This window comes from Delphinus delphis, chromosome 2 (assembly GCF_949987515.2).
Source record: "Delphinus delphis chromosome 2, mDelDel1.2, whole genome shotgun sequence".
NCBI classification, from domain to species: domain Eukaryota; kingdom Metazoa; phylum Chordata; class Mammalia; order Artiodactyla; family Delphinidae; genus Delphinus; species Delphinus delphis.
The window spans coordinates 128,684,865-128,708,182 of NC_082684.1; the positions used below are offsets into that span (position 1 = coordinate 128,684,865).

Consider the following 23,318-nt stretch of genomic DNA (forward strand, 5'->3'; position numbering starts at 1 on the left):
ATGTGATTGCTGTTTTCTGTTTGATGTTTTCCATTTCACTTTGGTATGAGAAGTTTCCTTTTTTTTTTTTAAACACTGTAGGCTTGTTTACATCTTTGTATCAAGTCCCATAAATGGGATTATCAAGTGAAATGGCATTGACATTTTATGGTTCTGACTTTTGAGCACTCTCTGATATTGATTACTGTTTTAGCTAATTCAAGAAGTAAGAAACATGAAATGGTGCTTCTTGCTCTAACATTTCATTTTGCTGGTAGCAAGATTGGACCTTTGCCTTTTTATCACCTGCTAAGCTTTTGAGTTATCTTCCTCATCTCTTCAATTGGAGCAAAATTTTTTTTATAACTTCATTGCCTCCCCACCTCTCAACCCTTGAGAATCTGTTTACAGCTTTGGAGATGGTCTTTTGTTTACATTCAGGTTTCTTATTTGCAGCTTATGTTCATTCAGAGCCAAGGCCAGGTTCAGCTGACCATCGAGCTTTTGGACACGGAAGAGGAGAACTCGGATGACCCTGTAGAAGCAGAGGTATGGATGAGTATACTGCAGAAACTGGGGAGAGTATGTCATGTTCTGAGAGTCTGCCCAGTGAGTGTCTTCTAGAAGCCCAGCCAGTGTTAGCCTGTTTAAGGGTCAGGACCTGACACTTAAGTACAGGTCATTTCAGCCATATCTTCAGCTGAAGAAAAGGACTGCCTGGTGGTAAGATATTTAGGATTGATGGCAGTCTCATCTAGCTTTCAGGAAAGCCCTCTCCTCTGAGGAAGTCTCATGGTTGGCAGCTTTCTTGTTTTTCTCCTAAAGCACAAGAAACAACAAATGAGGTGCCATCTGCCCAGCATCATCTTGACCCTTTGTGTCATGTTTACTTTTTATTGGGATAGATGGAGCCAGGAGTTCTCAACCCCACGGGGTAGACAGAGTGAGTTGGTTATCATAGTTGGGTCTAGCAGGTAATATTAATGAGAAATGCAAGCCACATGTATGTATGGTGCTGAGGGCATATGGAGGGGAGGAGATTGTTGTTTTATGGGAATATTGGCTCGTGGTTGCCAAATCTTAAATTTTTTTAAAAGAGATGCCAGAAATTTAGATTTTGATGTGAAAGATACTGATTTTCAAACATTTGCCACTATACATTTTGTTCTTTAACAAAACCCTCTGTAGGGAAATAAAACTTGTCAGTGAGCCAGCTTCTAACCATTTATGACTTCTGGTAACTGTTAAGTATCTCAGAGAAACTTTCGGTTTTGCATTCTCACAGATTTTTTTAAGCTGTGTTTTAATACCAAGTAACAAGCATGTCATTATGGAAAGAGATTTTTTTGATCTTGTATTTAAATATTTCAGACATTTTAGTCATAGAATTTGCTAGACAACCTGATGAGGTTGGAGTTCAGTTTTTGTGCTCTCTCCCCCACCCCCATTTTGTGTTTACAATCCTAGCGCTGGTCAGACTATGTGGAGCGATACATGAATTCTGATACTACCTCTCCTGAGCTTCGTGAGCACCTGGCACGGAAACCAGTGTTTCTCCCACGGTGAGTGAACCAACTCATGTATCGGCAGCATAACACTAATGCACAGTCCAGGAACGAGGAGTTAGATGACTTTCAGTTTCTTGGTTTTCACTTATTCTGTTGTTCTGTCTACTGAGGATGCTAATTCAGGGTTTGTATGGTGTTACACCATGAGCTTACCTGGAGCACGTGCCAAAGCATCAGGGAGGCAAGAGTTTTAGGAGTCAGTAGTAACTTCCCTTCAGGAATGTGTGTCAGAGTCTCCAGGGTTTGATGATTCACTTGGAGGACTCAAGGACTCAGCATGTAGGCATACCCACAGGGATGGTTTACTGTAGCGAAAGGATACAAAGCTACATCAGCAAAGGGAGAAGGTGCCTGTGACAAAATCAGAGGATGCCAGGCGCAAGCTTCTAAGGGGCTGTGACTTCCCCTGGAGGCACAAGGACACTCTTCATTCCTCCAGCAGCAAATTATGACAATATGTTTGAGATGCTGCCTACCAGAGAAGCTCATTGGAGACTTGGTACTGGGGGTTTTATTGGGTGCTGCTCCTGCAGGCACCCTCTGCCTAGCTTGTACCAAAATTCCAGACTTCCAGAAGGAAAGCAGGTTTTCAGCATAAACCATTTATTTTGTACAAACAGTTTAGGTACAGTGAGGCACTCTTATCATTCAGGGAATGGGGGAAACTCTCCCAAAATCCAAGATGCCAGAACCCAGCCAAGGGACAACCTTGTAAGCACGGTTTGCAAAGGATAGCAGTCTTAGGCCTGCTATGTTAACTCTCTTCATGGAATTTTAAAAATTTCCTGGGCTTCCCTGGTGGCGCAGTGGTTGAGAGTCTGCCTGCCGATGCAGGGGACGCGGGTTCGTGCCCCGGACCAGGAAGATCCCACATGCCGCGGAGCAGCTGGGCCTGTGAGCCATGGCCGCTGAGCCTGCGCATCTGGAGCCTGTGCTCTGCAACAGTAGAGGCCACAACAGTGAGAGGCTCGCGTACCGAAAAAAAAAAAAAAAATTTCCTCCCCATATATGGGCAAATTGTATGCTGGACCTCTGTCTGAGGATGAAGACAGAGTTTCAGAAGTAGAAAATAGATTTTGCTGTAGTAGATTGGCTTTTTTAAAAGAGATGTGAACTAACGGCCTTATCAATAATAAGAGATGTTATTGTTTCATCAAGGACATTCTTAAGTCAGAGCAGCTTTCCTTTTTGAATTGCCGGTGTGTGGCCAGAGAAGAGTACAATGCGAATTGAAATCTCATGTCTTACATTCCCAGAAAGGTATTATCCCAGTATTATTAGACTTAGTCCTAATTGGAACATGGAAAGGGGTGAGAACAGAAGGGCCCTGCCAGCTTCTTCCATTCACTGAGTCATTTAACAGACTTCAGGCAGCTGCTCTGTGCCAGGCCCCTTTCTTAACAAAACAGATTTAGTCTCCATGCTTTTTTTTTTAAATTTATTTTATTTATTTATTTTTGGCTGCGTTGGGTCTTTGTTGCCGCGCACGGGCTTTCTCTTCGTTGTGGTGTGTGGGCTTCTCATGGCAGTGGCTTCTCTTGTTGTGGAGCACGGGCTCTAGGCGCGTGGGCTTCAGTAGTTGTGGCACGCAGGCTCAGTAGTTGTGGCTCACGGGCTCTAGAGCACAGACTCAGTAGTTGTGGCGCATGGGCTTAGCTGCTCCGCAGCATGTGGGATCTTCCTGGACCAGGGCTCAAACCTGTGTCCCCTACATTGGCAGGCGGATTCTTAACCACTGCCCCAGCAGGGAAGTCCCTCCATGCTTATGAAACATAACATTGTATATTTCTCAACAGATTGGCAAAATTCTTAAAAAGATTTGTAATCTTTGTTATGGAGTGTGTGGGGAAGTGGGGAGGCACTTTGATTTACTGTGGGGGGAAATATTGATACAATCATTCCAGGATCAGAGCAGTTAAAATGTATAGGACCTTTACCCTGGAACTTTAATTTTTAATAATTTGCCTTACAGCTATTACAGCTGAGGTTCTTTCTCAGTCTTTTTGTCCTTAAGACCCCTTACAGTCTTAGAGATTGAATACACCAAAAAAACTTTTGTTTATGTGGATTATATCTAGTAATATTTACCACATTAGAAATTAAAACTGAAAAACGTTTACTATGTTTATGAATTCATTAAAAACAATGCTAAATGCATTCTGTGTTATCATAAGTAATATTTTAATGAAAAGCTACTTCAAAACAACAAATTAGTGAAGAGTGGCATTGCTTTACATTTTTGTAAATCTGTTTCATGTCTGGCTTAATAGAAGAACAGCTGGATTCTCATATCTGCTTCTACATTCATTCTGTTGCACTATTTTGTTTCGTCAAAATACATGAAGAAAATCTGGCCTTACTGAAACATGTAGCTCAAAAAAGTAGTATTTCCATATCCTTTCAGATAATTATGGATATTCTTTGATATGACAGCAGAACTGTCCAAGTAGTAGTTTCTTAAAGGTTAGTTGCAGTATCAGTGAACTTTTCATGTGGTTATGTCAAAATCCATTGGTTTATCTTGTACTTTGAATTTTTTCTTGCATGGTTTTATAACTTCATGCAGTTGGTTATTTGGAACATTTTAGTTCACTAAGTTATGCAGACCTACCAAATGTTGACACGTCTTCATTTTACAGTATTCCCACCCCCCACCCAGCACCCCCAAAAACACCACATTTATTAATATTGCCGTTGACCTCATCAGTCACATTTTTTTTTTTTTTTGCGTACGCGGGCCTCTCACTGTTGTGGCCTCTCCCGTTGCGGAGCACAGGCTCCGGATGCGCAGGCTCAGCGGCCATGGCTCACGGGCCTAGCTGCTCCGCGGCATGTGGGATCTTCCTGGACCGGGGCACGAACCCGTGTCCCCTGCATCGGCAGGCGGACTCTCAACCACTGCGCCACCAGGGAAGCCCCAGTCACATCTTTAAGTAGTGGGAAGTTGTCACACCTCATGCCGGCCAATACCAGTTTACCAAAATTCTGAGTTTTACTTGAAAGCTTAAATTTTATCATTGGCAACGAATGTGCTCAGTTGTTTTCCTTGAAGTACCAGTCTCCCTTGTTCACTTTTGAGAAAATATTTGCCAAATACCCCAGATCGGCTAGTCAGCTATTCTTTCAGGTAAAAATGGCGAACCATGTGCAGCTCAAGCAGTGCTCAAGTGCTTTCCTTCATGAATCCCATTGTACTTTGGCACACAAAGGTACTTTATGTTTAGTTCCCATTTCGTCACCCAGTATGTTAAAAAGATGTGAACTAACGGCCTTATCAATAATAAGAGATGTTATTGTTTCATCAAGGACATTCTTAAGTCAGAGCAGCTTTCCTTTTTGAATTGCCGGTGTGTGGCCAGAGAAGAGTACAAAGATATCTAAGGACAGATCGGTGCCATCACCAATTGGTTTTTTTCTAATAGTCACTATTATTTTTGCACTGCCAATGCTAATGTTAATACTGTTTTTTTTTTTTTAAAGAAAGAAAGACACTGTTTTAGTATTATTATGACAGTACTTTTGATCTTACAACTTCCTAAAAAGCATCGTGGGGGCCCCAATAGTCCTTGGACCAAAGAACTGCTGTCCTACGGAAATGTGTGTACACAAAGATATTCACTGAAGCAACGTTTTTTTTGTTTTGTTTTGTTTTGTTTGCGGTACGCGGGCCTCTCACTGTTGTGGCTGCCCCCGCTGCGGAGCACAGGCTCCGGACGCGCAGGCTCAGCGGCCATGGCTCATGGGCCCAGCTGCTCCGCGGCATGTGGGATCTTCCTGGACCGGGGCACGAACCTGCGTCCCCTGAATCGGCAGGCGGACTCTCAACCACTGCGCCACCAGGGAAGCCCTGAAGCAATGTTTTTAATAGCAAAGTGTAGGAAACAGTAGAACTGTCTAGCTGACAACCTTTCTCTGCTTGTGTTGGAGGGAATTAAGCCTGCCAAGGCATCCACTAATGTGAATTATCTTCTTTCCTAGATGTGTAGAATAGCACTAGTTATGTACCATCTGTGGGAGAATTGAAAAAAATAGACATTTAAGTAATTTTCTGTGCTCTGTGGTTCAGATGAAGGACCTGATTAATTCCTGTTAAGGAATTGTTCAATTAAGACACATTCCTCTGTAGCAGTTAAAGAGAATGACACAAATCTATCTGTAGTGAAATGAAAAAATCTTCATGACATTAAGTGAAAAGTTGAGAGAGACCTAGAAGATTTTAAATGAAAACTGCTAACAGTGGCTACCTGTGGCAAGGCAAGTGGGATTTCGAGAATTGGGGTAGGGGGTTAGTTGGCAATTTCTTTTTATTCTTTATATCTCTGCAGTTGAAAAAATATTTTTTTTAACAATAAAACCACTGGACATTTAAAAAATGTATGTAATTAAAATTGTGATACGTGCTGTGAAGGCAAATAAAAAACTTTTGGGGCAGTCATGGGAACCTGCACCTGGAGGAGCTCTCATCCTGCAGGGCTTTGCTGCTTTGTAGGAATCTGCGGCGGATCCGGAAGTGTCAGCGTGGTCGAGAACAGCAGGAAAAGGAAGGGAAGGAAGGGAACAGCAAGAAGACCATGGAGAATGCGGATAGCCTGGATAAGCTGGAGTGTAGGTTCAAGCTGAATTCCTATAAGATGGTATATGTGATCAAGTCAGAGGACTACATGTATCGGAGGACCGCCTTGCTCCGGGCTCATCAGGTGAGAACCAGTAACTGGAATTTCTCCACATTTCTCCCTCCTCAGCCAGGACCAGGCCTGCCCCAGAGGCTTCTGGTTGTTTCTCTCCCTTTGTGAAAATCTCTTGGATTTGAGAATTGTTGAGTAAGGGTGCCGTAACAAAGTCCCACAGACTGCGTGGCTTAAACAACAGAAATTTATTGTCCTACAGTTCTAGAGGTTGGAAGTCCAAGGTCGAAGTGTTGGCAGAGTTGCTTTGAACCTTCTGAGGGCTGTGAGGGAAAAACTATTCCTTGCCTTTCCTAGCCTCTGGTGGTTTGCTGGCAATCATTGGCATTGCTTGGCTTGCATATTTCTGCCTTCATTTTTACATGGCATTCTCCCTAAATGCATGTCTGTGTCCAAATTTCCCCCTTTTAAAGAATGCCAGCCATGTGGGATTATGGGTCCACCCTACAACAGACAGTATGAGCTCACCTTAACTAATTACATCTGCAACAACGTTATTTCCAAATAACATCACATTCTGGGGGGTGGAAGCTAGGATTTCAACATATGAATTTGTGGGGACACAATTCAGTTGATAACAGCTGGTCGCACCTTCCAGTGAAGCTACTCCTAGCATTTACATTTCAGGTAGTATTGCTTGTGTGAATCCTGTCTGTTTTCACATGCTACCTGAATTGTGAAAGTCCTAGTGCAGTTATGTACCAAGGTATTGTGCCAGGCCCTGGGACTACAACCGTGAGGTAGAGCATATAAGGTAGTGTGATGATGTGCACTACCAAGGAGAGAAACTAGGTGAAGTGATCAAGGGTAACTGGCAGGCAGGGCCCTGCTTTTGTTGGGGAAGACCTCTCTAAAGAGGTGACGCTTGAGGCCTAAACAATGACAAGGATCCAACCTCGTGCAGAGTTGGGGGTTGGTACTTTTTAGGCAAAGGAAACAAGCAAGCACAAGGCTGGGAAGGAGGAAAGGACTTGGCATTTTCAAGAAAATGAAAACATCAATGTGGCTTGCGCCATAGGGAAAGTGGGGTGCATGAAGTTGGAAGGGTGGGCAGAGGCTACATTACTTATTCTCTTAGGCTGCGATTTGGATTTTGTTTGAGGTACATTGAGACATCGTTGACAAAGACATAGACTGATGAGAGCGAGTGAGGGCACCAAGTTGGAAGGGCAGAGACCACTCGAAAGACTGCTTTCATTCATATGAGATGTGATGTCTACCCAGACTACCAGGGTTGTAGAGGAATTATAATTAGATTGGAGGGACTTCCCTGGTGGTCCAGGGGTTAAAGATTCCACGCTTCCAATGCAAGAGGCGTGGGTTCAATCCCTGGTCGGGGAACTAGGATCCCATATGCTGCGTAGCACAGCCAAAAAAAAAAAAAGATTGGACATATAACTGTCAGGATGTGGTAATGTTTGGATGTAGGGAGGTTAAGAGAAAGGGGAACATTAAGGATGATGCCTGGTGGTTTTTGTTTTTTGGTTTTGTTTCTTTGCTCATTTTGCTTGAGTAAATGGGAAGTTTAGGGGTACATCTGTTAATAGGAAGGGGTTACCAGGTTTGGGAGGCAGATGAAAAGACTACAGAACATTCAAGTGGGAACCATAGGTTGGGCGATTTTTAATGTACTTCTCTCATGGTGCTGTGTGTTGTATGCCTGCATGTTTCTGATTCAAATGATTTGGGGAGCTGGGCAACACCTAATTTATCTTTGTATCCCCTTCTCTGCCTTGCTTGTGGGCACTAATAAATATTTACCAGATGTATAGGTAGGAACAAAAACCTCCACTGAAGATCTGCTATGCCCAGCACTGTGCTGGGCAGGGTGGGGTAATAGCGGGAAGGGAGAGTGGGTTTTAAGCCCTTTACCTTGTTTTACTTAGAAGTGGATTGCCACGCTGACAGAAATGACTAACGGCCTCAACTCAGTGTCTCACTCCGGGTATGTTAGAATCAGCTGGGTTGCTGGTTTAAAACTGCGGATTGATCAAGTTGTTCTCTCCCCACCCCCGCCCCCCTATGTGATAATGATGCAGGAGGCTAAAATCGAGAAGCACTGAGCTAGTTCTGCCCAGACCCTGTGTTGGTATTTCTTTGGGAGCTTTTTGAATTCCAACTCCTTAATGTGTTCTAGGTTCTTAATCTTCAATTCTTTTCTTTAAACAGACTCCTAATTTTTTTTGTTTTTAACTTATCAGTGGTATCAGCACTGATAAGCCCACATCTTTCTTCTGGCACTTTAGGAGAAAATTGGGCTTTGTATTTGAAGGTTTTTAGTCCTAGTTCATGGGTTTTTTTCTTCTTCATTCTATTTTGCAGTCCCATGAGCGGGTAAGCAAGCGGCTACATCAGAGGTTCCAGGCCTGGGTAGATAAATGGACCAAGGAGCATGTGCCCCGTGAAATGGCAGCGGAGACCAGCAAGTGGCTCATGGGTGAGGGGCTGGAGGGCCTGGTGCCCTGCACCACCACCTGTGACACAGAGACCCTGCACTTTGTGAGCATTAACAAGTACCGTGTCAAATATGGCACAGTGTTCAAAGCCCCATAACTGCAGAGCCAGAGCAGATAACTTGAGGGGTGTGTGTGTGTTGGGGGGGGCACGTGTACTCGCACACACTGAAGAAACAAGGAAGATGCCTTTCAAGCCTCACTGGGCCTCTCTGGGACATGGCCACCTGATCTGTGTGTGGCTGGTGCAACCTGGCACCAAGTGGGCTACATATAAGGAACGTGGATACCTTACAAAGCTGGAGCTGGAACTTTTCCCAGGGGTTTTGGGCATTACCCTGCCCTGGAGGGGAAGAAATCCATGCAAGCACAGGGATATGCAGCTTGCTTGCACACACCAGCAGAGCTAAGACTGCAGCCTCCTGGGGCCTGACCTTCAGTGAGGGAACCGGATGCTGTTCACACCTTGATTGGATGGGCGAGCATTGACTGACAGACTGGGGAAGGACTCAATGCTTAGATGGATTGTAACTCTGATGGTCACTGCTCCTTTCCTCTTCCCCCCCAAAAGGAAAAAAAACTGTATTGGATTTTTTTTTCCTGGTCACTTGAGCACATCTAGATCACCCATTAAGATTTTCTCTGGGACCTGCAGTTTGGCTTTGGGATTGATCATCTTGTGGATTTGATTCCTGACGAATCCCTTGCTGCCCACCCGTTATTCTCTCCTCTGGTTCTCAACCTCAACAAGTTCAAATCAGTCGTCCTTTTTAGCTCCCGTGGAACTGTTTTGTACCTGCTTCTTTACTAGTCTACCCTAGTGCCATCCACCAGCTTTACTCACTCACACACACACACACACACACACAAACACACACACAGTTTTAACTTGGTTTTTCTTTTTTTTTTTTGTAAATAATGTACATACTGTCAATTTTTTATTAAAAGAAATATGCTTTGATGTGCTAGCATAACTGCTCTAGCTTCTTGTGTACCATAGTTCTATGTGGCTTCAGATTTAGTACCTATGAACAGATGTACAAGACATTTATTACACTTTTTACCAAAGGGAGTTACCGTTGTAGTACTTTTGTGTAAAACTTGTCTTCCCCTTGCCCCAACTTTTTTTTTTTTTTTTTTTGTAAATAAATAAAGCTTGGTTCTTACTTAAGGAATAAACTCTCAACCCAAGTCCCTTGTCCTCACCAGAGAACTACTGTGAAGCAGGGATTTTGGCTTCAGTTCCTTATCTACGGTACAAACAGGATTTTGCTTTAAATAGTTAGCAGTCAGTTGTATGTGTTCCAAATCAAAATATCTTAAATTTTTTAAATAGAATTATTCATTCTTTTAGTACGTGTTTTCCCCCCTTATTTCAGCTGTTTGGAAATATTTTATATTTGGGTAAGTTGTGCAGCTATGTAGTTTGTACTTTTCTGTATTTTTTCTTATCCTTATTGGAAATGGGAGTGAACAGCTTAAATACCAAACCAGTGTTTGAAAGAAGTGTGTACAGAGTGTGTGGTATAAATGGGGCTGGGAGGGAGATTCAATACATTTCGTTAGCAACTGCAAATGGAATATATACATATATATTTTTTTAAATTACATAAATTTAAACTGGCAGATATTTAAACTTGACTGATTAGGATTTTTATATGTGGTCAGCCTGGACTTTCTGAACAAAGACCAACTGAGCCCCTCCCAGTACTCTGGTGAATTTTTCTCCAGCAACCATTACCCTAGTCATAGCTGTAAAGTAACCAGCAGTGATTTGTGTGGTTTTGTTTGCTTTTTAATTAAAAATTCCCAACATCACCACCACAAAACCACAAATTTTTTGGCTCTGGACTTTCATAACACATGGTAGACTTGTCCGATTTTAGAGTTTTTTGTTGGGTGTGGTGGGGAGCAGTGGAGGGATGGGACAACTACAGGAGACTCAGAGCCCAAAAGTGTAGGGTGGCAAAAGAGCCTTGTGGGAGGAGATTCTCTGGTGAAGCTGGGGCCAATGCCTGACTTGGGAGATGGAGTGATACTGACTAGGGGGGGAAGATCTTCAGGTTTTCCCAGCAATAACTCACCTCTGCTTGCTTAAGACCATGTTGAATTGGAATTACGGCCGGGGTGGGTTGGGGGGGAACTGATGGGACCTGACCAGGGGCAGCCCCAGCTGTTGCTGTCTCTGCATAGGGTTACGCCCAGAGCAGCTGCTTGCAGGTCAGGATAGGGTTTCAGGGCCAATAGAGGAGAAAACCCCATCCTACCAGTGCAACCAAAAGAAGGGGGAGCTTCACTGACAGCCAGGGTTTCACAAACAGCATTTATATCCCTCCTGCCATCTGAGCTCCAAGCTCAACTCAGCCTGTCTTATAGCAGGAAGTTATATTTTAAATCTCGTTCGGTATTCTGTACTTAATCACCTTTCCCTATGATTTGCATTTGAAATGTTGTAAACTTGGTCAGTATTTCTATTAAAATATCAGGGCTCATGTTGTGTATATACTTTTCTTCCTAATGATTTTATAGACAAGGACTTCATAGCATTCCCAGGAGGGGGGAACAAGCTGCCAACAGATTACCAGAGAAACGTGAGGATGAAATTGGAGGTGTTTCTGGCATTATGGCTCCTCTGAACTCTTCAGTCCCGTGTAGGGAAATACATTATTCTGTTAGGATCATGAATTCTATGTCTGTGATCTGCAATCTCAAATCAAAATCTTCGGAGTTTCTGGCGATGGGCAGCACTTAGCCATATACATAAAATAAAACATGTAGTAGAGGAAGCTGAGGTTACTGGGGTGCAAAGCTCTATTTAACGCATGTCTGCCGATTGGCTTTAAAGCACCGGTCCTGGCGCCCCGGCTCTTGCCACGTTAAGCGGAGACGGGTGTTCGAGATAGCCAGAGGGCGGGCTGGGACCAGAGGGCAAGGAGGTTCCCGCTTGCAGCTTCTGAGACTAGGTGACCTGCGTCGGCAGCAACCCAGGCTCCCACCCGTCGTGCCTAACGGCTTGTGTCTGTCCCAGGCCTTTTGCAGAATCAAAGCGTCAAGCTTCCTATTTTATTTAGGGATTTGCCCTAAACGGCCACCAGCTCGGACGAGATAAGAGGAGAGCATCGGAAGTGCGGCTTTTAGCTTTCAGCTCCCTGCTCAAAGTTCAGAGCAGCGAGACTTCACAGAGCCGCTGGTGTTCCAAGAAAAGCTGTCCGGGCCTGGAAGGCGCCCTTCGGACGCCGGAACCTTTGGTTCCAGGCCGTGGACCGCGCCGGCAGGGTTTGGGGCCTTCCGGGGAGAGGAGAGAGCGCGCGGCGATGGCGGCGGCGCCGGCCCTGAAGCACTGGCGCACTACGCTGGAGCGGGTGGAGAAATTCGTGTCGCCGCTCTACTTTACCGACTGTAATCTCCGCGGCAGGTGTGGCCACCTCGTCCATGGCGCCGGCCGGCCGCATCCACGCGTCTCTAGCCTTCCCGTCCGGGGGGAAACCCAAGCTTCGGCCACCTGGGCCGAGGGACAAAGTGCCCGCCGCGGAAAGGGCTGGGGCCCAGGAGGAGGGATGGGGGCAGACTGAGCTGTGAGGCAGCCCTCCCGGCGGTGGATCGAGGGAATGCGAGTCCCCACCCGCCGGCTGGCCCAGTGGCGCGTGCCCACCTGCCCCTCCCGCCCAGGCTCTTCGGAGACAGCTGCCCAGTGGCCGAGCTCTCCAGCTTCTTGACGCCCGAAAGGCTTCCCTACCAGGAGGCAGTCCAGCAGGATTTCCGCCCCGCGCAGGTCGGCGACAGCTTCGGACCGACGTGGGTAACGCTCCAGAGGGAGGGCGGGGCCGACAGGGCCCCGCTCCCGGCTTACTCGCCTCCCCTAAGGGCCACACCTCCATTGTCGGCCCTGTGCCCTAGACCGTCACTTGGGGCAGAGCAGCACCCTCTGCTGGGAGCAGATCCCTGATCCCTCAAGACTTAATGGGAGAATTTTCATTTCCCCCCCTTCTCCCAGTCCCTGGACATCCCTTAGGCAGGACACTCTAGGACAAATCACAGACCCCTGATTCTCTGCCTCTTTCCCTCACCTTGCTGTACACCCCGTTGCTCCTTGCTTGTGGATCAAAGCTGAATACCTTGTGTTGCTGCAGATACTTGGTGAAAGTCTCAAGCCCCTGCTGACCCTTAGTCCAAGGAAGTATGTCGAAAGGAAAGGGCTTTGACCCCTAGGCCCATCTTAGTGGTTCTGTTGCAGATGGTGGACCTGTTGGTTCCGGGTGGAGCTGACCATCCCAGAGGCATGGGTGGGTCAGGAAGTTCACCTTCGCTGGGAAAGTGATGGAGAAGGCCTGGTGTGGCGTGATGGGGAACCTGTCCAGGTGAGGAGCCCTGCCCTAGGTCAGGTATGGCCACATTTCAGCCCTGGTCTCTGGAGAAGCCACAGCTGAGTGGCTATGCCTGCAGGGTGGTATCAGGATTTCAGGACTGGACAGGTTGTTGCTTGGGCCCCGGTGTAATTGTTCCTTCTCATGTTTGAGAGGATCGCTGAGGGTCTCAACATAATTAATACTAAACCAACCCTGCCACTGACTGGTCACCCTCCCATTCTGGGATGAAAATAGTTATTAATCAAGTACAATAATAGGTACAGCAGATCCATTTATTAACCCTTTACTAGGTGCCAGACTAGTGACTTTGCAGACTATATCACTTTCTATTTTTAGTTTTAAATAAACTGGTTTTTATTATATGGAATATATGCTTATGGCAGTCGGGGAGGGAGACTTCGAAACAGTTCTGGATAATATAAAGTTTAAAAAGTCCTCTTCACCTGAAATAATGGATATCTCCCTGCTACCTCACCCACAGTTCCCCAGATATAACCACTATTAAGTACCTTGTTTATGCATCCAACCTTAACAGGTTTAACCTTTAAAATCCTATGTGGTAGGTCTTTATGGCCATTTACAGACTAAGAAACAGATATATAGATGTTAACACACTTGTTCAGGTTCACACAGCTTCCATTTCAGTTTGACTAACCCTCAGTCTCAGGTCAGGACTGTTGTTCTTCCTGTACAGAAAGATGGCAGACCCCTCCCTCCCTCCCTTCACTGGCTCAGCAGGATGTCTCCTGAGTGCCCTCTCTGGCAGGTCCCTGTGCTAAGCACTGGGGATATAGTGGGGAATGAGGTAAACCTGTCCCTGACTTCAGAGAGTTTCCCTTCAGATGCTTATTCAGGGGTACAGAGGCCACCAGAAGCCACCAAGGACCTGATACCTCCCCAAGACTCCACAAGACCAGTGGCTTTTCTGCTGGCAGATAGGTGCCATTTGGTGGTCATGGCACTGACTGCCATGGGGGTTGGGGCACCTGCTACCAGAGGTCCCTGATTTGTCAATCTTGGCCTTGTCTGGGAGAGAGGAGCCAGTGCTAGGGACCCGGTAGAGGGGCCTGGCCTCCCTCAGCTTATACTTCATCTGAGCTGTTCACAAGCCTCAGGTCCTGTCTCTTTCACTGCACTCCCCACCAGGGTTTGACCAAAGAGGGGGAGAAGACCAGCTATGTCCTGACTGAAAAGCTGGGGGAAGAAGACCCCCGGAGGTGAGTGAGTCCCTGTGCTGTGGTTGACCAGTGCTGTAGGGGAGGGAGCATCAGTGGGCAAGGAGGAGCTGAGGCCCAGAGCCATCTGAGAAACACACCCACTTTCAATGCAACCATCTTCAACTCTCATAGTTTATTTTTGAAAAGCAGGATTTCTCTGGCTATAAAGATAGTGTTTTCGTTCTTGGGTTAAATACAGAAAAGCACAAAGAAGTAAATAACTCCCATTATCCCATCACTTAGTGATGTCCATTATTAACATCTCAGCATTCTTCTCGGGAATTCTTTCAAATGTAGTTTTTACTAGTTGAGGTTGTATTTCTTTGATATTTTGAATCCTGATTTTTAAAAAATCCATATTATAACATGCATTTTATGACACTATCAAAAACTCTTCTTAGGTATTATATTTATTGAACATTGTGTATCTGATGTTTCCAGGCACTGGGACTGATGGTGAATGATGTGATTCTTGACAGCAAGGGCGACTCACATATACTTAATAATTGCAAAACTGATGAGGGCTTTGAAAGAAAAAACTTTCAACATAAGAAATTTGTTCTAGACTAGGGAGAGGGATAAGAGGAGAGTCATGGAAGGCTTCCCGAAGGAAGTCATGTTTGCTCTCTGAAGACTGAGTAGAACAGCACCACAGCCCACCATGCTCTCCAAACAGTGGCCTGCCCATATTGGCTGATGGATCTTTGTTCTGAAAGACTGGACCTGGGAGATCCAAACATGTTTTTAATGTGCAAAGAGGGTTCTGAGACCAAGGCAGTGCATTGTAAAGACAGCTTTGGAAATAAAAGTCTAAACAACAGTATAATTCACATGGTTCCAAACTTGGCTACTTATTCACCCCAACCAAGGCAGAACACTCATCAGCAGAATTTGGTGTAGTCTGTTGTTTCTACCATGACTCTCTCTTACACGCACCTGACATAACTGTGAGATCCTCTGGGTGGTAGATCCTGGGGGTGAATAGGGAGGGGTCTGCTGGATGCCTCTTTGGTCCTCCCTCCCCAAGCCCCAGAGTCCTCTGCCAGTCCCTTGGCCTGAGGCTGCCTCCCCGCATTTGTAGCCTGACCCTCTATGTGGAAGTAGCCTGCAATGGGCTCCTGGGGGCCGGGAAGGGAACCATGATCGCAGCCCCTGACCCAGAGAAGATGTTCCAGGTGAGCCGGGCTGAGCTGGCCGTGTTCCACCGGGATGTCCACAAGCTCCTGGTGGATCTGGAGCTGCTGCTGGGGATGGCCAAGGTACTCGACACCCCCGCGCCACCTGCTCACACTCTAGAGCCCTGTTCCAGGCAGGCTGTTTCTTGGGTCAGATAGTTGGAGCTCTGGGAATCCAGAATAGGGAGGGTGTTTCATGCCTGCCTGAGTGTTGAGAGGATTTCCCTGTGTAAAGGGGAGGAAGGAGACAGTGCTGAGCAGGGGGGCCAGCAGGAGCACAGGGTTGGAGGTAGGGAGGAGCTCTGCTGAGAACCCATGGGAGATCAGCTGGGGTCTAATTTTGGAGACTCTGCTTGCTTGAGATGGGGATTAAGGGACAGAACCCTGCTGCAGGGCCTCGGGGAGGACAACCAGCGCAGCTACCAGGCCCTGTACACAGCCAACCAGATGGTGAACATATGTGACCCCGCCCAGCCGGAGACCTTCCCAGTGGCCCAGGCCCTGGCCTCCAAGTTCTTTGGCCAACGTGGGGGTGAAAGCCAGCATACCATCCATGCCCTGGGGCACTGCCACATTGATACAGGTAGGGCAGCAGTTGTCTGGGCTGGTTCGGGGAGGCAGGAGTGGCCTCGAAGACCTGGCTGTGCCCTGGAAGCACTGTGTGATCCACATCGAGTTCTTGCCCCTCTTGGACCCCAGTTTTCCCTGGGGAAAGGGGAATGGGCTGTAGGCTCTGCTGGATGTGGCTTCGTTTATTCTTTCAACAAAATCTGATGCCCCGTGTGGCCCCATGCTAGATATTGGGAGGCTAGGACTATAGAGACTGGTGATCACAAAATAGGCAGACACAGTTGCTGCCAGGATGGAGGGAAGGATCGGGGGCTGGGGAGCCCAGAAGAGGCATTTAACCCAGCTGGGTCTGGGGGATTCAAGAAAGGTTTCTCAGAGGAGATGACCTTTGAACAGAGTGAGGATGAGTAAGAATTTGACAAGTGCCCAAGTCCTCAGATAGGAGTGATGTGGAAGTAGTTGAGATGGGGACTCAAGCCCAGGGGGAGGTTTCCTGGGGAGGATCAGGAGGTCAGTTTTGAACCTGGTTAAGTCTGCAGTGTCTGTGAGGCTTATGGGAAATTACATTTTTAAAAAACTCCCCAAAGTATTGATTCTGATGCAGCTAAAGTTTCTGAACCACAGAACAAGGGCTTTCTCTGCTGTGCCAAAGCATGGGATGTAGAGTTCTGGGCTGGTAAAGAAGGAACTGAGGCCTAGAGGTTGCAAGAGGCTGTAGTGCCTCACGCGGGACAGCTGGCCCAGGCAGGTCCATCTCAGGAAGCTGTGCCCTCTGTTCCAGGCTGTCCTTCAATGTGCGTGCAGGGGAAGGGCCAACCCCCAGTGCCTCTTACAGGATCCTCTCAGGGGTGTCTGAACCTCAGAGTAAGGCTATTCCAGGGACTGGGGCCTCCATTTCCTGATGTAAAATTGATCCGATAGGCCCAGCCAACCTCCTTTCCCCAGTCCCTACTCCTACCTTGCAAGAGTGATGTAAAGTGACAGCTCAGGAGAGATGCCACAGGACTTTGCAGGGAAAGGGCCTGGGATGGACGGAAGGCTAGGATGACCCTCTGGAGGCCCAGGCTGGGCGTGGTTGGATGCTGGGGGGCAGGGGTGCGGCTGGAGATCTGTGAGGAGCTGGGGACCTTGCTGCTCTCTTATCCTCCACCCTCCTCCCCGTCTAGCCTGGCTCTGGCCCTTCAAGGAGACCGTGCGGAAATGTGCCCGGAGCTGGGTGACAGTCGTTCAGCTCATGGAGCGGAATCCTGAGTTCATCTTTGCCTGCTCCCAGGTCAGAGGGACGGCTGTGCGGTGGTACCTGGAGCCCAATGGGGGCTAGTGTGAGGTTCCGAGGGCTTCTGGGGCCTGAGGGGCAGGGCTACTCACCCTCAGCCACCCACTGGGCCCCAGGTGCTCAGCCCTGGATGGGGTTCTTGTCCCCCTGGCCCAGCTCCTGCCTCGTCTGCCCCACAGGCACAGCAGCTCGCGTGGGTGAAGAGCCACTACCCTGGCCTGCATGCCCGGCTCCAGGAGTTCGCCTGCCGTGGGCAATTTGTGCCCGTCGGGGGCACCTGGGTGGAGATGGTAAGTGCAGTCCACAGCCCTGGCCCCAGAAACCTCCCCTCTGGCAGACAGACAGGTGGGCCTGTGAGGAGATGGACACTCCCTGGGCACTGACTATAACCCAGTGTCACAGCCCTGGCTGCTCCTGTCCGGGTGGTTGGCCTGAGCTCCACCTGGTGCTGACCCCGGCTGCCTCCCTGTTCCCTCACTGCCAGGATGGGAACCTTCCCAGTGGAGAGGCCATGGTGAGGCAGTTCCTGCAGGGACAGAGCTTCTTCCTGCAGGAGTTTGGGAAGATGTGCTCTGAGGTAGGCTGGGAGCCGGCTGCGCCTGCAGGCGCATGGGGCTGGAGCTTGCCCTTGAGTGATGAGGGGCAGAGGCTGTGGCCGTGCTGCCGAGCCGTGGTTCCCGTGCCCAGAGGCCCTTTCCCTGCAGTTCTGGCTGCCAGACACATTCGGCTACTCAGCGCAGCTCCCACAGATCATGCGCAGCTGTGGCATCAGGCACTTCCTCACCCAAAAACTGAGCTGGAACCTGGTGAACAACTTCCCGGTGAGCAGGCCCCAGGGAACCAGGCTCAGAGTGGGCCTGGGTCCCACCTAGCCCATACATCTCCGTCCAGGCTTATTGAGGGGCCCTGGACAAGCCACCCAACCCCGACCCAGAGAAGGCATGCCTCCCCCAGGGTCACACAACAGGAGGGGCAGGTCTAGGAGGCCCGGCTCTGCCTCAGCCCTGACTCTGCCCTCTCTCTTCTACCTGTTTCCCTGCCTGCAGCACCATACCTTTTTCTGGGAGGGGCTGGATGGCTCCCGGGTGCTGGCCCACTTCCCGCCTGGTGACTCATATGGGATGCAGGGCAGTGTGGAGGAGGTGAGAGGGCACCTAGTGGCCAAGGTCGGGGATGGGAGGCAGGCTGGAGAGGGCTGGGTGTCCTGTTCTAAGCTGACCCTGAGCCCACCTGTGCAGGTGCTGAAGACTGTGGCCAAAAACCGGGACAAGGGGCGTACCAACCACAGTGCCTTCCTCTTTGGCTTTGGGGATGGGGGTGGTGGCCCCACCCAGACCATGGTGGACCGCTTGAAGCGGCTGTGCAATACAGATGGGCTGCCCAGGTCAGGCCTGGGCTCACTCAGCCCTACCCTCCACCCTTGCCCTTAGTCCCTTCTGCTCAAATATTGCGCCCGACACCTCCCCTAAACCTTGTCCCCCTCCAATCCCAGACCATGGGCTCCTCCCAACTTCTACCCTGGTGGTAGGGTGAGGGGAAAGCTAAAGGTGGGACGGGGCTTAAACCTACTAGAGAGAAAACTCTCCTGGGGTGTCCAGAACTGGCTTTGTGTGGACAGGGAGCTTTCTGGGCGTGGCTCCTTTCTGTCGGGACTGGGTCTCTTGTCACCCTTGCATGGAAGAAGGGTGAATCACACGGCCAAGCTGTGAGACCCAGGCTTGCAGTCTCCCTCAGGGTGCAGTTCTCTTCTCCGGAGCGACTCTTCTCGGCGCTAGAGGGCCACTCGGAGCAGCTGTGCACGTGGGTCGGAGAGCTCTTCCTGGAGCTACATAATGGCACCTACACCACCCATGCCCAGGTCAGGAGCTGGTTGCTGAGCCAAATGGGGAGGGCGTGCCCTTGAGAGGCCCAGAGGGTCAGAGGAGGAAGCAGGGGACAGAGCCCAGCCCAGACCTGGGGGAAGAGGCTTGTGTTCCACGGAGGAGCCGAGAGGAGAGAAGTGCAAGAGCCGGGTGGTCAGGAGCCTGGAGGAGGCAGGACTGAGCATCCCTGAGGGAGGAAGGGCTTGGGCTGAGGGGGGAGGAGGGAGGCATCTGGGGTAGATAACTCACAAGAGGCCCTGGGGAGCCACCAGGGGTTCTGAGCAAGGGAAGGCTTTGGAAGGTGTCCTGGGATGCTTGAACAGACTCTAGACTGATTCTCCCTACCCTGGGCTCAGATCAAGAAGGGGAACCGGGAGTGTGAGCGGATCCTGCATGACGTGGAGCTGCTCAGCAGCCTGGCCCTGGCCCGCAGTGCCCAGTTCCTCTACCCGGCCGCCCAGCTACAGGACCTCTGGAGGTCAGTCTGTCTTCTGCCCCCCTGCCACCCACTAACCTCACCCCAGACACCTCTGCGGCTGCCCCTCCCTCCCAGCCTTCCGCAGCCCTGCCCTTGGCCCCCCGCAGGCTCCTGCTTCTGAACCAGTTCCACGATGTGGTGACTGGAAGCTGCATCCAGCTGGTGGCAGAGGAAGCCATGTGCCACTACGAAGGTGAGGCTGACAACATTTCCGCTGCTCTCCAGCACCCAGGGCAGAGTGTCTCCTGTGGGACATTCAGGGGTCACCCAGACCCACTGCCCACCCATGACCAGCCAGTCTCTCCCCAGACATCCGTTCCCGTGGCAACACGCTGCTCAGCGCTGCAGCCGCAGCCCTTTGTGCTGGGGAGCCAGGTCCTGAGGGCCTCCTCATTGTCAACACACTGCCCTGGAAGCGCACTGAAGTGCTGGCCCTGCCCAGGCCTGGTGGGGCCCACTGCCTAGGTATGAGCTGGGGAGAAGGGTGGCTACTGTAGCAGGAGGGATCAAGGCCAAATCGAGAGTTGGGGACATTCCCCTGGAGATCTCTGCCCCGGGTTGCCCCAGGCTAGAGAGTACTAGTAATGCTCACCCCCTCCAGCCCCCCACCCCGCCCCGAGTATGGTTCCTGGAAGGTGAAGGAGGCTGTGCTGATGCCCAGGCCTCATCCCCAGCTCTGGTGACAGTGCCCAGCATGGGCTATGCTCCCGCTCCCACCCCCACCTCGCTGCAGCCCCTGCTGCCCCAGCAGCCTGTGTTTGTAGTGCAGGAGGTGAGTGCTGGCACATCGCCGTGGGCGGGGGCTGGCTGTCCTGGGCTGTCCCTGACAACGTGGGGGTTCTGAGCTCCCCAACCTGGAGCAGGTGGCAAGGCAGGGCTGGGGCTGGGGTTGGGCGGGCTGTTGGTGGCGGGAAGCCTCTGCAGACTTAGCCTCAAGGCCCCCTCCCACCAAGACTGACGGTTCTGTGACTCTGGACAACGGCATCATCCGGGTGAGGCTGGACCCAACTGGCCGCCTGACGTCTCTGGTGCTGGTGGCCTCTGGCAGGTGCTAACCCCTCACTGCCCTCTCCCAGTGCCTGGCAGGGGACCCCAGACCTCTCATTCCCTCTGTCCCCTGGCCACAGCTGACCACAGTAGCCCACAGGTGGCTCAGGACTGGGACCCACGCATGGAATGGGGCCGGCTGGGTTAGGAGTCTCCTGTCCTCTGGGCCTACTCACCCGACCTCCCACCCCACCCACCTCACTCAGCTGGAGAGACTGCGGTCATACAGTTATAAAGCGCCAGTCTCCATGTCCTTCCAGGGAGGCCATTGCTGAGGGTGCCGTGGGGAACCAGTTTGTGCTGTTCGATGATGTCCCCCTGTACTGGGACGCGTGGGACGTCATGGACTACCACCTAGAAACACGGTGCGGGGTGGGCAGGACTCGGGGGCGGCGTGGGATAGGAGAGTATTGGGCCCCCTCCGCCAGGCCGTCCTGGCTCAGCGCCTCCCTCCCCTGTTCCCCAGGAAGCCAGTGCTGGGCCAGGCAGGGACCTTGGCCGTGGGCACTCAGGGTGGCGTGCGGGGCAGCGCCTGGTTTCTGCTGCAGATCAGCCCCAATAGTCAGCTCAGCCAAGAGGTGGTGCTGGACGTCGGCTGCCCCTATGTCCGCTTCCACACCGAGGTAGCAGGGGGCAGGGCGGTGGGTATCTTCCCTGGGTGTGGCCGGCGAGGAGGGGTCCCTCCCCTTGCACCTCTACCTCCACCCCCGACAGGTGCACTGGCACGAGGCCCACAAGTTCCTGAAGGTGGAGTTCCCTGCCCGTGTGCGGAGCCCCCAGGCCACCTTTGAGGTCCAGTTCGGACATCTGCAGCGGCCCACCCACTACAACACCTCTTGGGACTGGGCCCGATTTGAGGTCTGACGTGGAGTGGTGTGGGGCGGGGTGTGGTGGAGGGTTTGGATCCTCCCTGGCTGGGGAGAGACTCGTTGTGTGGTATGGGGTGAGGAGGAGGAAGATGATGGTCAGCATTTGCTGGTTCCTGACACGTATGCCAGGCATGGTGCTAAATGCTTTCTGTTTAGTCTGATATTCATGCCCATTTGGTGGGGTAAGTACCCTTATCCCCCTTTCCCAGATGAGGAGCCGGGGCTTAGACAGGTTGTGTGGTGTGCGCAGGGCCTCCTGTAGTGAGAGCTGGCATTCAATCGTGTGGTCCCAGAGCTTCCCTCAGTCTACTGACAGGAGCTCTGGAGCACGAGGAGGCGGCGGGGCCACCAAGTGGGTCTCCGATCTACCCTCCAGGTGTGGGCCCACCGCTGGATCGATCTGTCAGAGCACGGCTTTGGGCTGGCTCTGCTCAATGACTGCAAGTATGGCGCGTCAGTGCGAGGCAGCATCCTCAGCCTCTCCCTGTGAGTGGGGTGCCTCCCAGGGACGGGTATGGGAGCGCGGTCTTCCCAGGACAGAACTTCGGCGGCTCCAGCCTGGCCCTTACCACCCTCCCCACCCCAGCTTGCGGGCGCCCAAGTCCCCTGACGCCACGGTTGACATGGGGCGCCACGAGTTCACCTACGCGCTGATGCCGCATGAGGGTGAGTGCTGCGGCCCCGATACCTCTCTGCCCCTCTCAGCCTCGGTTGCACCAACGGTAAGTGGGGAGCACTCCAGCAGTCCCACGCCCCTACCCTCATTTTCCACCACGCGTCCCTTTCCGGTCTGCGCCCAGGGTCCTTCCAAGACGCTGGCGTTATTCCCGCTGCCTACAGCCTCAACTTCCCCCTGTTGGCGCTGCCCGCCCCAGGCCCGGCACCCGCCGCCGCCTGGAGCGCCTTTTCAGTGTCCTCGCCCGCAGTCGTGTTGGAGACCGTCAAGCAGGCAAGGGCCGGTGGGGTGCGGGGAGCGGGCCGGGGTCCCGAGCTGGGCCCGCCCTCGGCCCCGCCCACCACCACCTCCCTCCGTAGGCGGAGACCAGCCTCCAGGGCCGCAAGCTGGTCCTGAGGCTGTACGAGGCCCACGGCAGCCACGTGGACTGCTGGCTGCACATGTCGCTGCCGGTTCAGGAGGCCGTCCTGTGAGTGGGGGCGCGGGGTGGGAGTGGGAGTCCTGCCCTCGCGGGGCCCTCATGGTCCCTCCTGTTCTCCAGCTGTGACCTCCTGGAGCGCCGTGACCCTGCTGGCCCCCTGCCCCTTCGGGACAGCCGCCTGAAGCTCACCTTTTCTCCCTTCCAAGTGCAGTCCCTGTTGCTCGTGCTGCAGCCCGCACCGAGCTGAGATGAGTCCCTGAGCGTGGGGTTTTGTTTGTGGAAGGCTTTGGGGGCTCCTCATTTCTGCCTCTCAAGCCTGAAGCAAGGATAATTACCTCTTGAACAATAAACGCTTGGCTTAGGAACCCTGCTGGTAGCCCCTGCTCAGTCCCCTCAGGTCCCAAACTCAGGCATTGAGGGGGGAAGTTTTTACCCCAGGCATCTGGGGACAGGGGCAAGATCTAAGGTTATCTGTGCGCGCAGGGTCTGGATTGCAGGCCCCATGACAGAGACGGGGGATATCGGTGACCATAAGCTGACTGTAAGACCACGATATAAGATGCTCTTCTGGGACTTCCCTGGCGGTCCAGTGGTTAAGACTCTGAGCTTCCAATGCAGGGGACGGGTCGGGAAACTAAGATCCCGCATGCCATGTGGTGCGGCCGGTGGGGTGGG

The 23,318-nt window shown here is 51.1% G+C and overlaps 2 protein-coding genes and 1 long non-coding RNA gene across 7 annotated transcripts in view; 2 read left to right on the plus strand and 1 right to left on the minus strand.

The window, feature by feature from the left end:
• The window catches only part of SIN3A (SIN3 transcription regulator family member A), a 66,417-nt gene extending 55,252 nt beyond the window's left edge, over nucleotides 1-11,165 (plus strand). For all 3 annotated transcript variants that reach the window (XM_060005575.1, XM_060005573.1, XM_060005574.1), the window contains 4 exons: nucleotides 436-528; nucleotides 1,447-1,541; nucleotides 6,037-6,244; nucleotides 8,555-11,165. In XM_060005575.1, coding sequence (XP_059861558.1) covers nucleotides 436-528; nucleotides 1,447-1,541; nucleotides 6,037-6,244; nucleotides 8,555-8,785 — 627 coding nt within the window. In that variant the 3' untranslated portion in view covers nucleotides 8,786-11,165. The remainder of the gene's footprint in view (nucleotides 1-435; nucleotides 529-1,446; nucleotides 1,542-6,036; nucleotides 6,245-8,554) is intronic.
• Nucleotides 404-12,484, minus strand: LOC132420815 (uncharacterized). The gene is made up of 3 exons (XR_009518449.1): nucleotides 12,422-12,484; nucleotides 1,701-1,852; nucleotides 404-514 (listed from the first exon to the last, which is right to left on the minus strand). It is a non-coding gene; the product is annotated as an uncharacterized lncRNA (long non-coding RNA).
• Nucleotides 11,780-23,171, plus strand: MAN2C1 (mannosidase alpha class 2C member 1). Of its 3 annotated transcripts, none has more exons than XM_060005578.1 (26): nucleotides 11,780-12,100; nucleotides 12,355-12,480; nucleotides 12,920-13,043; nucleotides 14,199-14,269; nucleotides 15,351-15,528; nucleotides 15,838-16,027; nucleotides 17,181-17,287; nucleotides 17,470-17,580; nucleotides 17,775-17,867; nucleotides 17,995-18,111; nucleotides 18,337-18,432; nucleotides 18,529-18,674; nucleotides 19,025-19,148; nucleotides 19,509-19,630; nucleotides 19,738-19,823; nucleotides 19,940-20,095; nucleotides 20,292-20,402; nucleotides 20,546-20,678; nucleotides 20,938-21,042; nucleotides 21,144-21,300; nucleotides 21,392-21,535; nucleotides 21,923-22,032; nucleotides 22,133-22,212; nucleotides 22,347-22,495; nucleotides 22,582-22,691; nucleotides 22,764-23,171. In XM_060005578.1, the coding sequence occupies exons 1-26, from the start codon at nucleotides 12,000-12,002 to the stop codon at nucleotides 22,888-22,890; spliced, it is 3,174 nt and encodes a 1,057-aa protein (XP_059861561.1). In that variant the 5' UTR covers nucleotides 11,780-11,999; the 3' UTR covers nucleotides 22,891-23,171. The 3 variants fall into 3 exon arrangements, with proteins under 3 accessions (XP_059861561.1, XP_059861560.1, XP_059861559.1); XM_060005577.1 differs by having other exon boundaries at nucleotides 20,305-20,402; nucleotides 20,584-20,678; nucleotides 22,764-23,170; XM_060005576.1 differs by having other exon boundaries at nucleotides 20,305-20,402; nucleotides 20,584-20,678; nucleotides 22,133-22,691; nucleotides 22,764-22,904.
• Nucleotides 23,172-23,318: the final 147 nt, after the last annotated feature.